Here is a 15,961-nt window from a genome sequence, read left to right as displayed (position 1 = left end):
GGCTCCATTTATTCCAGAGCTCCGTTGGCTGCCATTTTTTTCATTAAAATTTACAAAATATCGCTCATTAATTTTGAATAAAAAAGCGGTTGGTGCTGAAACTTTACCATCTTGATCAAACGGCTGGGGCTACGTTCTGACAGAGTTTAAGCTCTCCGCGATGTCTAATTTAGTTTTGCGGTAAGAAAAACTGGGTTCGGTTTCTCGCGGACTTCCTGTATGGTTTGGCCCATATCAGAAGTGATGGCATTCAAGATAGCGGCGCCCTTGTGGAAAAGGTCTATAGAGCGCACTAAGAACCGGAGGTTGTCTTCACCAGGGTCTTCATCACGATCAGCGTCGTGGCAGATATCTTTGTTAGGAAACATGGGAAGATGACTGACGAGAACTTCGACAACAACTGCCCTTGAAGCTTAACAAGGTGTGATTCGCAAAAAGAAACAAAATGTGACCCCCTTTAACATATGTATGCATTTTTGATTTCGTAACAAAAAGTTTAAAAAATAACATGCAAAGGTAAGGCAAGTAGGCAGGCGAGGTGGTTAATCAGAAAGTAATCAAATTACTTTTTGATAACTTTTCAGTTACTTTTGTGGTGCAATAATTGATTGCTCTAATCAGTTAGCTACATGTTTTAATACATTAATTGTAATTGTAATCGGCTCTTTTGTTTTTTTCAGTAACGCATATAAGACTGTTCACGCATAACATGCCTGCTGTCCCTTCTGGTCTAGGAATCCTATATATCACGCAGTTCTGGCGGAGATAGGTTGCATTCTGCACCACTTGTTTAAAGTATAGAATGAATATATCTCAGGAGGGGCAGGTTTAAAACGTGCCACAATGGGACGGAGCTGCCTGAGTTCTACTATTTTTTTAACACGTTTACAGTGGATATGAGACAGTAAGAAATAGTACCCTAAAATCATGCGCCTTAATAGCTACAAAAAAAAATGATCAGCCGTTTGCCGCAGACCTATTAACTATATTTTGTTGAAATGGGAAGTTGAACTCGCAGAAGGCTCTAGCCAAGCGCAATAACGCTAACCCTTTTAATTTTACATTCTGAATGCCGATAATTAGGCTGTTGACAAAAGCTTCTCACCCTACAGAGGGGCTGTGATGTCTTCCGTTCCTTATGCCTCGAGGAGATATAAGCCAGAAATATATTTTAAAACTTAGGATTGTAGCACTTTGGCAAAATGATGAGCTCGCGAAAAACGTCGTTTCAATAAATGCAATTGCGAAAATGTAAAGTTGTCTTTCCTGTAGTGTTTGTCATGCTGCAGGAAAGATACATGTGCAGAGCAAGCTGTGAAGATTTAACTAATTATCTCTCAGGGAACCATGAAGATTTCAGTGATAGGTTTGATGCATAGAAAATTCGATTGCGTACAGTCCCTACTATATATGTCTCTGGGAACTTTGTGAAATACCCTTATCGTTGTTACATAACTTTGATAGAACTAAAATCGGAAGGGAGAAATTCCTATGGGAGTGATGGAGGAAGTATTTTTTGTTTTCTCCAGGAACCTACAAAAACAGTCATAGAATAATGAAAATTTTACCGGACTAATAAATTTAACTCACCTTAATATATCTGGAAGTGTTTTCCGTTATTCCATTTTGATCCGGTAAATTGTATTATTATTTGGCTGTTTGCCCTCATGCGCCAAGAGATGGCACAAGTAGTTGATGTCCCGGATTCCTGAATGCTCCCAAAAGCAGCTATAAACACTACAAAACACATTCGAAGCCCCGATCAACAAGGAAGTTATACACGGAAAAAAACCGCCTCCAAAGTGGAGATTCCAAACGCAGACTTGCTCAAAAGAAAACACCTCTGACGCGGAACTCTATAAACAAGAGGACGGTTACAGTGTTCACGTTCCACCAAATCTGGGGCCTCTAGAGTCCAGTAGAAGCCATGAGCCTGCCGTGGAGACGACCAGCATCGCCGCAAGGAGTCGGGAACCCGGGGAGAAAAAAAAAAAAAAAAAGAACATAAATATAAGCAAAATGTAAACACTCGCTCGATCACAACTTCGTGGCAGTAGTACCACATTACCAGCCGAAAGGTGCGACCAATACTCAAGAGCTGTTCGTGCCAGTTCGTCCAAGACATCGTATGCTTTTCTCCTGACACGAGACTCGCACAAGATGTGTGCTATGTATTTTCGTTCAGGAGTATGTGCTATAGGAGCAGGGCTGGCTGTCGGTACCACGAGTTCCGGCTTGGCAACGTTTTCTAGACCTCAGAGCCAAGGCGCTCTCTTGCTCTAATGACGGTAAACGGATTTGATAAGCAAGTCGCATAAATAACTTCAACTACCATGTATCCAAACACCATCGTCGCTGCATCGGAATGGTATACAAGTGAGTGTCTGCAACCGCGCGGACGTCACCAAAGATAACGGACAGCGCGACCCATCGAACTGCACCAGCAGTTCCAAAGCTTCCGAAGATCTCCAGGGACAGGCACACAAATCAGTCGCAACGCCGAAACAACGAAAGAAGCGACGTAAAGCAAAGAAGCACGAGACGTCGAATCTAAAAAAATCTACAAGCAGCTCTGCAACAAACATAAACAGCGCGGAAGTCGGAAAGTACACGAAGCCAGCGACAGATGCCGCCGCCTCACGCTGTCTTCGACCGTCTTCGACGGGAGCTTTCTTTTATTTCCCCGGATTTAGCGGCCGAACCGACGCGAGACGAAGAGCCCGAGCCGGTCGGGCCACCTACGGTACACGGTCGGCCACCACTAGTCGATCGCTCTTAGGCAGAAGTCATCGAGAATCCGGCTGATAGATGGCGCGCTGGTAGCGCGACCACAGCCGCCTGCGCTACCAAGAGCCTTCGACTCGTCCGACCAACGGCGCTTCGGACCGTCGGAGTCCGATAACATCTCGCGCATGAAGCACCATGATTTATGTGCCGCTCATGATGGCTATTAGAAGCGCCCCGCTGCGACGAACGTTGCTGCTGGCTCGCCCGGAGTCGCCATTGGCGGCCGCTTGGCGCGCGGCGAGCGTCGGCGCTCGTCCACATCGATCACGGCAGACGATGCGGCTGCGGCGGCGTCATTATGCAGACGTCCGGGCGCCGCGTGTGCGTCGCTTCCCGAGGGAGGGCGACGCGGACGCCTTGACGGCCCTGCACGCGTGGAGGAGCCCGCGGGATATGACCGATGGTCGCGGTCCGGCTTCGACCCGGGACACTCAGTGTCCGCCGCCGCCGCCGCTGTTTCGAATGCAACTGGGAAAGGTCACGAAAGAGGGGGCTGGGATGAGCCGTCGGCGCCGTGTTTCGCATGCTTGGCTTCTTCCTGCATGCGACGTTGCTTGCGCCGCGGACATGTATAAGTCAGACCGGGTACGCTCGAATATCGCAATTATTAATGCGGCGGTAGGAGAAGAGGATTGTCGACATTATACCATTTGCGGCGGAGGGAAGCGCCTGCCTGGGCTGGATGAGAGTGTTATCCTTGCGATCATGGTCGTTTGCGTTTGAGTATTGTTTTTTATTGATTCAGGTACAATGTAAATGGAGATATGCGTCCTTTGGTTTAGTTTCGGTTATCAATTCAAACGTGCCTCTTTTATGATCTCGGGATTTCCCTTGATGACAGTTCCGTCATATTGCCCGAGGTCATTAACAGCCAGCTCCGATATAGTCAAGTCAGAAAATTATGATAAGTATGTGAGCAACGTCGACAAACTTACACCGGAACATACTTGGACACACACCTGCACACACACTTGCTTAACATACTTAACGTGCGCACTCTCCCGCTCACAAACGCACATTTACCTATATTAATAAGAAAAAAACACAGCGAACGAACGTACAAGGAAATTTCACGTTCGCATAAATTGCCTGTATTTTATGTAAAAATGAAAAAAAAAAAAGTTTCCGGATACACATAAACAACTTGAACGATGTTGAGTCTCCGGTTCCTAATGTAAAAAGCCGCAGCTCAATTGTATGTTTTTTATATTATTTTCGTGACGAATGACGAAGAACGTCCTAACGAGGTGGACCCACCATTCACCTACTCCTCGTTGGCATCTGTTTTGTACAGAGACCCACACCTCTCAAATAATCAATTCTTCCTTTCGCTAAAAAAAAAAAATGCAAAGAAACAAGAAAGACGGAACGCGGAATGAGCGCAATCCGCGCGAGCGGTTGCGCGAAGGAAGGGCGTCAGAAACCGCAAATGATCATCACGTCTTGGCGTCGCCTCGCCACGGGTTGGCCACCGCCGCGTACATTACAGCAAGAAAAAATAAAAAAAATAGAAAGTGGGAATGTGACATACGCACGCACGCACGACGAGAGAAGGAGGCCACAGGAGAAACTCACGCGCTGCGGGACCCACCCATGATCTTTTCTTGAGCGAGGAAGTCGCGAGCCGCCATCCATAAGGCATCCTGGCGCGCCTATGGGACGGACGGAGAAGCAACGCCGCTCTACGCAATTTCGTAAAGGCCCAAAGGCGCCTGCTTTCTGCGCGGGGCTAGCGAGAGGGAACGTCATTAGTGTCACGTCTGAATCCCCCTTAGTCGCCTTTTGTTCCCTCGCGGATGTTACGTGTTTTGCCTTTGTCAACTGCGCGCAGCCAGAAGGTGCCACACCTGCGGCCTTGTAGGCCGCGGGGAATACTTTCGCTTTCGCGTGACGTGCATTCGTAGACGTGGTTGCGACACTGGTGGCTCTCTGACTGATTACGAGGCGAGCTGTGACGCATCGTCTTGGTTGGACGAGCGAACGGATCTGGTCAAGTGTGTAATGAGAACTGTTCCCGAAGGGTTTCGAGGGGCAGTGGAAAGTCGTCCGCGTCTTTCTGCGGCCTCGCTGCGTCCAGCTCAACTCCTCGTGTTGCTTTTGTTGTTGGCGCGCATACTTTTGGGAGGCTGCGAATTCGCCAGAGGCTTAGGGTATCTGAAAAACACGCCCTGTTGTTTCAAATTCGGCAATGGGGAATCTGACGAATTGTTTTCTCTCTGCCCTTGTATGGCTCTGTCTCCATATCGTATTTCGAGGAGTAAGTCTTCGCACATCGTATTTTTCTAGCATGATATTATTGCCAGAAGTTTACGCTGCCACTCTATGAAATTTGTAGCGTCTACTTTGTCGCAAGCATAAAAATGTGTTTAGACCAGGGAAAAAATATTCGTGTTATGACATTGAGCATAGTGCAATGATGAGCAGTGTTGCAGCGCACACTGTTTCTGCTGCCTTTCGACATATTTTCAACCTCCTCATTCGCCGGGTTCCATCTGTAGATTGCATTGATTGGTTCTATAAGGTGCTTTGCGGGTAAGAGACGCTCTATATTTCTCGGAGTGTACGCTGAACCGTCCTGAAAACAAAATGCTCATATATCACAGTATCCAGCACGTGGTCACGAAGAGGGGTAACGGCGTGGGTCTCAACAAAACAATGGTCGTTTTTTTTCCTTTTCTTGCCCCGAATGGCAACGTCTTCTCCTTGGCGGTCAGGTTCACAGAGGAGAGACGCTTTGGGAAGTTTGTAACGCGCCATTGTTCCCGTTCGCGTCAAGTAGATGGATGTTCAATCTCAGGGAAACAGCGGCGGCGTCTCCGATTTCAGAGCTAACGGAAAAAAAGCAAACGAAAAGAATGAAAATAAAATAAAATAAAAAAGTATTTGAAGCCTCCGCGGCTGAGAAAGGATCGGGCTGAGAGAAAAAAACGGCGTCTTCTCGATGAGAGGCCTTCTGCTTCGCCACAAGATGGATCGAGTTTCGGGCTGCTGGAGCCGCTTCAGAATGGGATAGGTGACAAGTAGACGCGGTTTTAAGAACAGCTCCGAAACAAAGGCTGAGCCCCCGACACAGACAGTCTCCGCGGGGGCGCCCAGCGACGAGGGAACACAAAGGAACGTGTGAGTCGATAGCTCACCCTCCCGTCCTGCTGGTGGAGAAACAACGAAAATGGGAGAAGAGACAAAGGATGTGCGCTTGGGACGAACTTCCTGACTGACAGCGAGGCGTCCGGTTGTTGTTTACACGGGGGTTGGCGTAAAGACTGATGGAGGACGAGGCTTAGATTACACGCAGGCTCTTTTTTTCGTGGTCGACTCACTGGGTCGTTGGGTTACTGTTGCCGTGAGGGTCCCGAGCACTTAATTGGGCGACTGTGCTGTCTTGAGTTAGCTTATATGTCTCGGTATCAATGTGTTTGTACGCGTTATATGTAAGTGTGTGTTTGTTTTTTCCACAAGTGACGCGTACAAATTTAAGCGACCTATATCAGAGCGATGTGAGGAAACTATACGGTGCACAATCCCGCGTAACTCTACAGACTTATGTAGTCACCGACACACTCTAAGGAATCTGGATGCGTCTAATTTCCTTTAAAGAACTTGACTGAGCCAATCGCTGCAACCTACGAAAAAGTCGTTGCTCCGGATTTTTAACGCGTTAGCTTTAGACCGCTCGCTTTGACGAAAACCCGGTGGTGTACGTCAGTTAGTCAGCGTTGCGAAGAGAGCGAGAAAAAAGGGGGACAAGTTGACGGGTGTGACGCTTCCATTGGTCGGAAGCGCTGACGTCAGCACGTGTCACCCTCTCCCTCTCTCCCCGGCCCACGGCGCTAACAAACTGACAGACACCACCGGGTTTTCGTCAAAACGAGCGTTTTCGTCAAAGGAGTGTTGCATAGCTGGCGCTGAGCCAGAGAGTAGGAGGCGCCGCGGCGCGTTGGAATGCGGGCGTCCTCAGTTGCCGCTCTGCCGTCGCCGGATGTTCTTCGCTCTGGGTTTCCGTAGCAGCGGTGCGTGGGCTGTGATGTGTGTGTGTAGTTAAAACAATAAATGCGGTTCCCTCCACGAGTGATATGGATGCGGTTTCATCCACGAGTGGCACGGATGTGGTTCTTTCCACGATTGATATGAATGACCTATCCAAGCGTGTTGACGTGCTCTGACAGGCAGAGTATAGAACAGAGGGTGAAAAATATTACAAGGAGATCCATTGGTGGATTCTTAGGGAATCCGTTAGCATGACCCTTGGGAGACGCCACACACGTCCCCCTTTGAGAAACGCTAACGCTGACACCGTAACGAGGCCAAAAAGTGGCTGCAAAATAGAGGAAGCAAAAAAGAATGTTAAGACAGAAAAATGTACGTGTCAGCGTTAGCGTTTCCCGAAGGGGGATGGACGTGTGTTGCGTTTCCCAAGGGTCATGCTGACGCTTACCCTAAGAAACCACCAACGGATCTTCCTGTAATTTTTAGAGCTCGCGACACCTTAAAAGGGACTCCGGCGATTACATTTTTTTTAGCTACCCGAAATAACTATATTTTCTGAATCCCCGGCCTTTATAGCCTTTCCGGTATGCGATTGATTATCGCGCAATCCACAAAAAGTTATTGTGAAATCGGCAAATTAAGTTGATTCCAAAACCAATATTCAAATCTACCGGCGTTTTTCAGTGCCGTGACGTTACTAGTGCGCAGCACAAAACAAATGATCGGGACACTCGAGTGTTCCAATCATTTGTTTTGTGCTGCGCTGCACGGATGCTGGAGCGAGCTTCCCATATTTGCATCCATTCGACACCATGAAACTGTTTGTAATCCGTTGGGAACAAATTATACGTTCGGAAGACTGAACCTCTACTTTTTGCTGGCGTCAATTGTTTTCATTCTTTCCAGTAAAATCGTTTTTCAAACAAAGAGAAAAAACAACTGAGACCAAAATGGAAAATGTAATACCTTCCCCCAAAATTAAGCTTATTTTGGCCTAATATTCGGGTTACTAGTTAAGCGGTGTTCTTTCGTGTCTTTGTACAATTTTAAGACACTTCGGGTACAACGAAACAAAACAAAACAACGCCGGAGTACCCCTTTTTAGAAGAGCAGGGCGTGGCGAGTTCTGCGACCACAGCTTGTTATCCCTTGGCAGCCAATGAGAATGCAGCGTTTGCCGATAAGAATGCCGTGGTACCGAACACGAAGCAAGACAGGTTAATTAACATAATAAGCCACACCCTACCTTTCTCGAGCTGTCAGCGACTATAGCTGACAATGTTAAATATGATGAAGGAACGAAACAAAAAAAACATTATAATTTAGGGGTGTGCGAATACCGCTTTGAGTTCCCGCGCGCTCTCCTCTCCTCCTCTTTCCCCGTTTCTCGGCGCATACGTCTTCAGTAAAACTCCGAAGAGAGAGAGAGAGAAAATATTAATTTTAATTTTCCTAGTCCGGCCCTCCATTAAAAGAGAGCGGGTATACATCGCGAGGTTAGCGCCATACAAGTTTGGAATGACTCCATCGCTATGCGAGATGCCGAACCGCGAATGACGACTCTTGTACATGTATTGATGGGCACTTAAGACAACTGTATATTTATCCCTGCTACATTACAGGTTTGGTTTTCATTATACAAAGCGGCAAAATATTTGATTGGGCGTGGGTTAAAAAATTTTAAAAATGAAGACAGCTGGCGTTTTTCAGCTATGTCGGATACGTCATGGCGTGTGCGATTTATGCCAAGGTTTGTATTTGTCCCTGAGCTATAGGATATACTAACAGAATCCGTGAACAAACGAAATAGCGCAAGGAATACTAGGTGTATACGGCTTGTTTATACATCTGAATTAGGCCACACCAGCTCGAACATTTAATTACTTTCTTTTATATATATTGAAACAATGTGTCATGAACTTTAAAATCGTTTACTAGAACATAATGAAAAATATCAACTTCTAAACATAATGAAGTGGCAATGTTATTGCGCCTACTTACTATATTCGGGACGATACTTACTTTTCTTCATTTAATTAAAATTAATTTTCTACACTCTGCGCAACTCTTCGGCTTCGTTTACACGCCATCATTGCTCAACATTACCGTGATTATTCTATAGCGTTACTGCGATATACAGTTTAACAAATGAACTTGAATATACAAGATTTACTTTACGCCGGTACGGGAAATGCAGGTTAGCCTCCCGCTAAAATTGCTGCGTAATTAAAGTTGTGAAAGTGATTGTACAAGTGCCATCTACAATGTCTGGGAGAACTCATACGTTTGTTCTACGTGAATGTGACACTTGCTTCGTCCGCGGGCAATACGTGTGCGTGCGCTGATAAATAATCTCCCTAAAAAAAGCAGCCGCCAATGCCGTTATCACTTTTTTCACGTATATTATCGCTTAGCTTAAAATTGCTCGAAGTCAAATCAGATTACACCTTTTTTTTTTTTTTAGTTAGATTTGGTTGTACTGATCTGGGGTTGTTTCACTAGATTCAGTGACGCTAACTTTAAAACCACTTCGCAGTCATGTGACGTGGTTGTGCTTCTCCGTTTCAGATAACGCAGCTGAAGATCGACAACAATCCATTCGCGAAGGGATTTCGAGACACAGGTGCCGGAAGGCGAGAAAAGAAGTGAGTAGTGTTTTTTCGTGTTTTGTGTGTGTGTCTGTGTGCGCGCGTGCGTGTGAGCGTGCTTGTGTACGGATGTATGCGTGCGTGTGTGTGTGGGTGTGTGTGGTAGTGTGGCAGACCTCGTGTGTTGGATTGGCTCACATAAACGAGGCTTCTGCACGATTCATCACGGTCCAGCCTTCTACGAAGGTAGGTACACGCTTCTTCAACATTAAAGTCTCAGTGCCAATGAGGAATGACCTAAAAGTAGGAAGTTTAGTAGGACCTTTGTTCCGCTCCACTACGCTGTCCCCAACGAAGATGTTGCCGCTGCGCATGCCTGGCTAGCCTTATCGGCAGACTCCAGGACCTCGTAGCGGGTTACGGAGAACGTTGCGGGACGGCGGATACGAAGTTTTCTAATCAATGTCGACATTGGAGTAGACGTGGCTCGGAAGGGGAGGGTACACTCGGGGGAAGCTGTAATCTAAAGCGACCGAGTGACGACCGAAAGATACCAGTTGCGCGTGCCTTTATGCGATAAGGTGAACAGCAACCGGTGACACACTCCATTACAACCCCGACTCCCCCACCGCCGCCTCTCGTCAACCCTTCCCCCCCTCCCCTTTCATCTCACAAAGACTTCCGACGCCCCTGGTGCCGCTAGCGGCAAATCTTCGTCTCAACCGTTTAGACATTAAGGAGTTTTAGTAGATCGTGTGATAACTCCGAAGACGATACCTGATACTTCGCTGATGCATTTGCACAGGCATCACACCTTCAGCGGGTATATCCGTTTCGGAGATATCTGAACAATCTCAAAAAAACCTAATATTATGGAGTTTTTGTAGATCGCCTTTCCCTCCCCTAGATACGCTTTCAGCAACGAAGACGTCGCTAGTCTTTTCCGCAGAGTTGGGATCTCGTAACAAGTTGCTGCATGTTTCAGAGGGTGTTGCGGGGCGGTGGAAACTATCCAACGTAAACTCCCTATTTTTTGTGCAAGACGCGCTCAGTCTTTGGAGCAGACCTAACAATCTGCCTGGTGCGCGCTATACTATGTCGCGGGTTGTTACGCACACACACGCCATTTACACAGGTACGAATTGATCGTATAGCAAGAGCGAGACTTGCGGAGCAGCCGAACCCTTTGCGCACCTTTTTTCCAGCAGCGTGAGAAAAAAGTCTTCCTCATCGGCAGAAGCGCTCGCGCGCGCGCGGAGAGCCACCGATAGCCGAGGGTAGGGCATCATCGTGCAGGCAGCGGACTTCGCCCTACCCCGCGGCCGTGGGCATCATCACCATCATCATCTCTACGGAGACGCAGGAGCCAGCAATCTGCGCGCAGCTGTGGGCCGCGTTTACGCCGGACTTCAGCAATCATCCCTGACAAGCGAGCTCCGCCTTGTTTGCCTATTAGTGGCTCCGCGGGAGTCGTTTTTCATCGACTCCTTCCTCGCTTGCCGGCCATGTTCGCGGCGTCCCTCCCCGGCGAAACCAGGGAAAGAAAGAGCCTGGGCTAGCCTTTCTCCCGGAGCCTCGGGTCTTCGTGCACCGTGTCTGCTTCGGTCGGGCCGCCTGCCTACGCTGCCGTTCTTTTTCTTTTTTTTTTTACCTATTTGAGGAGATGCGCGGTGGCACCGGGGCGCTGCTGCGTTGTGCGTGCTTGCCCGGAGGCGTCTCTTTCGCTCTTTTTCTGTTTATTGGTGTTATTTGTTGTTGTTTTGTTTCGTCTCCACCGAAAGAGTCGAAATTGATTTTATTACAGCAAGCATCCCCCGTCCATGTGTAACGAAAACTCTAGTAGGATTCATGAATGATGCTGCATACTTTAGTGTACAGGGAACTCACGGTACACGTAAACTGTTGCTTAATGTCGCAGTCGGCTTAAAAAAACGCAGGGCATTCTGAGAATCTTCTCATCGCTCCACAGCCCCAGCCGGATTGCGGCATTGGTAGGTAAGAGTGCAAGAATGTCTCACTCAGCAAGATGTGTGAACAGAACAAGCCACACCCTGCGTTTCTTAAGCGGTCATTGGCTATGCGGAGAGCAAGTCGTCTGCTTCTCGCCCAGGAGTTGCGGTGACGTCAGAACAAGGCGGAGCTCTGATTGGCTCTGATTCGGAGGATAGTGGGTAGACTGCTAGATGCCTTGAGGTATAGTACGCACTATATTTTTCAATCAGCCATTAAGAGCTCGGCGTTCTGACATCATCGCAACCCCTGTGCAAGAAGCAGACGAACTTTCGCTCCGCATCAACCAACGTTACGAAAACACTCAGTTGGGAAACTCCCATAGAGACAGCTTTCAAAAAGTGGCCCCAAACTGTCTCCGAGCAACGAGCTAATGACGAACACAATGCCACCATTTCTCCCGCAGCGGCCACTCGAGGAACAGCACGTGACTTCTATTTTGGCTTTAAGAACAGATACAGCGGAAGAGGTTACAGGGGTGCCACCCCCGTCTCCCCGGCGGACGCGCCGCGTTGAGCTATCGAAGTTAAAATGCACCTAGGGCGAGACGTGCTACCTGAAAGGCCCGCTGAGGCATGGTTGTATAAAAACAACATTAATTGTGCCGCAAAACCCTGCAAACTAAAGATTTTAAAAACATAACGCGCCCCTCTTTTGGTACTAAACTCCAATAAATTTCATACAAAAAGAGTCTTTTCCGTTTGTTTTTACGCAAAAACAGGCTTTCAAAAAGCTCAAGGTGACCACAGTACAGACAAACGATAATGAGTGGCGCTGTTGTCGCATTTAGCTCGGTCTCGGTGGACGCCAGCGGCCCAGGTTTCGACGGCGAGTTTCCCAACTGAGTGTTTTAGTTACGTTGGCATCAACGCTCAAGTTTATCGCAGGAACATAGCAGGCTCCACGGCGAACTTTCGGGTTTACGTCGCGGGTCACGAACGTATGCTTTCAGCAAGACAGTGATGCTGGTGGAAGTATTTAGCCCGCATGCGGATAACCACTCTTGGTGGGTATGGAGCGTCTTAATGGTACATATAATTTGCCCACTATCTGGACATTCTTTTTGTGATACAAAAGCAGGAGGGGCCGGGGGTGCGCAGATAGCAGAGTAACTGGCAGGACGTGTGTTGTAGAAACTGCTACTGCGTCATTGCGCCCTACAATTTTAACCTTATTGGCAGCGGACTGAAAAATGTGTTCCTCCCTACACTCTTGAAAAAAGCTACTAGTTTTTACTAGGTAAAAACTAGTAACTGCTTGTCACATATTTTACTAGGTACCTATAGTAACCTTATAGGTAGTAACGGTCAAACGGAAACGCACGGAGTCACGTGGCTTCCGGTGTAAAAAACAAAGTGAGTGGCGGGTTTAGTGGGGGTCGGAGATGCGTGCCCCTGCTGAGCCTGTGTGGTGTGCTGGCTTCACTGAGCGACACAAATTATTTCTGCTAATACGAGGAAGCTAGGGTGTTATGAGCGCAGGTCATCTCTTTACCCTGAAAACAAGAATGATGTTTAGCGTAATATTTACGCGAGGATGCGCGTTTTAATTCTGGAGCGAAACCGAAACTTATTTCTATTTTGGATTTAATTTCTCGATATAGCACTTACTTTCGGATTGTTTCATTACTCAAGGTGTGTCTCACATCGTAATTATTTAGATAGAGAAGTTGTTCGCGGAAACTTTATTTTGTGACATACGTGTTCGATCCAGGCTGATATTTGTATTTGTTGTAATTGTTGAAAAAATCAGTGCTGATATTTGTGCGTTTTCGCTGCCTTTTCTCCTTTAGATAGTTATCATGGGAAATAATAAATTGCGGGCCTTTTAACGGGTTTTTGGATATTTAAATAATTATTTGGTTTAACATTATTCCTGCACAAGAATCATAGAATAATTCCAATTTTTACAATATGTCCACAAAACGTGTAAATTAATAAACGCTGTTCTCACTACAACAACCCAAAGACGGAATCCGAGTCAGACAGCTAAGTGTGTGTGTGTGTTTTATAGCAACGCGTGACGCATATGACTTTATATTACATCCAGTGTTTGAATGTTTGTCTATCTTGATAACGATGTCAGAGTTTTTTATATGCTAAAAAGGAAACAGAATGATACCTTTCTGGAAAGACTATTATGGTTAAATGGCGTATTTTCGTGACCTTGAAGTTAAGTGGGGATGATAGTGCCGGCAATTTGAATTAATAATATTAATATTAAAATTCAGATATTTTAATACGTAATTTTGCAAGTGCTAATATAATTTGTTGCTTATGACCTAATTTCAAAGGAGCGAACAAATATGGCAATCAAAGGTGTGCTAATTATCATCACCGGTGCCAATAGCAGCATTTTTAGTTAACATGTAATAAAATAAAAAGTCTGAAATCAATGAAAACATTCTAGCTAATGTGAAAAATCCGTGTAAAATTACATTAATTGTGGGTAAAGTATATTTTGCTATCAAAGTCGTGACATTTTACAATCGGCAAAACGTTCGAAATCGCCGCTAATATCCTTCCAGACCAAATGCCCAAAAATAAAAAAGAACTTTTTTTTTTATTATTGTTAATCTTTTATAACATTTAGTTACTTTCATTTTTGCGCTCTGTCGTTTTGCCAATCTCAGTTTTTCCAGCTCGAAGGAACACCTACCTGCTTGCACGTCTGCTCACTACAGCACGTTTCGTTGGCGTTGGAAGCCGGTTAAGCAGTAGTGATTTTTAGTATTGCGTATATGAGCGAACGCAAACGCTGTGTGTTTGCGTTACCTTTGTGTGCTTTACAGTGCGCGTGCGCGGAGCCCAAAATTGCGGTCTTGTATTCGCCCATGATGATGACGCGCATGCACAACGTGGGGCACGAAACTCTAACGCAAACGCACACCGCTTGCGTTTGCTTCTATGCGAAATACTAAAACTCTCCAGTAAGGTACAATCCCATACCGGCTAGAGCACTACGTTGGGACAGTGAAGAGCGTTGTTTGCATTCGGAAATGATATTTCGCGAACCATGACCGCGAGCAGTTCCGCCGTGCCCGCTGAGCAGAAGAATCGGGGGACCGTCACTAGAGCGCTTCCCGTTTTCGCCGCGGGAGGGCGAGCGTCGAGCTGAAGACGCGAATACCGCTTACCACAAGATGGCAGGCGCTACAAAAATTAAAATGAAAATGAGTATTCCAGGTGGCGCTCATCACCGCACAATTAAAATTATAGAAAAAAGAAAGCGATTAAATATAGTTTACTTCAACGCTTCAACATTTGCAACTAGATAGACATCTTGCACACAAACATTTTTCAGCGCACAGTTGATACAATGCATTCAACACAGATCACATACAAACACGGCGAAAACACGTGACACGCTTTCTCTAATCACTATAATCGCTAACTCCCTCGAATGTCCATGATTCTTTTATACTGACCATTTGAGCGCGCAAACTTGTCATCGTGTATCACAACGTCAGTGAATAATGTTGCAAATATTTACCTGCTTCCGCGAGAGTTGGTAGTACGAGGGCGCCACAGTATTTGGTGCCCCAGTAGACTTCCGGAAGTGTATTTATTTGTTCTTCAACAACGCACAGGAATCGGGTAGGAATATTTTCCTTGGCAGAAGAACCTGTAATACGTTGGTAAGAGCCTGTGCGCATTGTAATACGTTGTACAAATAACAAAACGATATGAGACAAAATGAAAACAAAAAAGGAAAGCCGGAAGTGCAGAGGGGTCCGCCGATAGCGGACGGCAGCGAGCTTGTTCGAAAACGAACATCGGTGATTCGTGAATAGTGCTCTTTTCGTACCAATATCCTTCCTCAATAAAGTTTTCAAACGATTCAAGGGTTCTATCTCCTAGTAGAGAACAAAGGTAAACACGGAAATTATTTGCAACAGTCGATAAAACAATTCCCCCCCACACCCGGTTCTCAACATCGATGTATTTGCTTCCCTGCACAGCCGCCGCGAACCAGCTTCCTCGCCGCTTACGTTAATCAACAATTAAAACGAATGCTTTTCGTCACCCGCGACGAACGAAGGCTGTAATTAACGGTGAGTTCGACGGCAGCTGCACTGCTTTCGCGCGTTGCACGAAAGGAATGCGTGCAAAATTAATACCGCATGCAGCTCGCATCTTAATTTGTCTGTAGTCCATGGACGAATGCTCGCATTTCTGGGGAAGATATAAGCAAATTCAAAAAGACTCGGAGAATGCCAAAACACCTTTTTTTTTTTAATTAGTCCTAAAGCTAGATACACTATTTACGACGCATATCGACGGTCGTGACGGTGCACTGTCACGACCGACGACAGGTTAATTAGAATCATTCAATCTCAGAGAACACAAAAACCGTGAAGATGACGTTCCCAATGTCAAATAGGAGCGAAGCAGCGAAGCAGCGAAGCAGCGAAGCTTCTTGGATAGCGAAACCCATGCCACTGAATCGGCCGAACGGTCACCCTAGAGCGGCGCATCGGGTGCCGAGCGAACGCTCGTCTCCGGTTTCGTTAGAACTATCCTCAGAGCAGTCCACGTCCACGCACACACTCGTCCAGTCGAGCCAACGTTACGAAAACACTCAGTTGG

The 15,961-nt window shown here is 46.6% G+C and overlaps 1 protein-coding gene across 3 annotated transcripts in view; it reads left to right on the top strand.

Moving 5' to 3' along the window:
- LOC8030981 (T-box protein 2-like) overlaps positions 1–15,961 on the top strand; it is a 154,460-nt gene that overhangs the window by 110,841 nt on the left and 27,658 nt on the right. For all 3 annotated transcript variants that reach the window (XM_040220595.3, XM_040220593.3, XM_040220596.3), the window contains exon 4: positions 9,343–9,419. In XM_040220595.3, the coding sequence (XP_040076529.2) occupies positions 9,343–9,419 (77 nt within the window). The remainder of the gene's footprint in view (positions 1–9,342; positions 9,420–15,961) is intronic.

The sequence above is a fragment of the Ixodes scapularis genome, unplaced genomic scaffold (assembly GCF_016920785.2).
Source record: "Ixodes scapularis isolate PalLabHiFi unplaced genomic scaffold, ASM1692078v2 PGA_scaffold1__304_contigs__length_218370807, whole genome shotgun sequence".
Taxonomy (NCBI): Eukaryota; Metazoa; Arthropoda; class Arachnida; order Ixodida; family Ixodidae; genus Ixodes; species Ixodes scapularis.
This window is presented reverse-complemented; position numbering and strand designations above follow the sequence as displayed.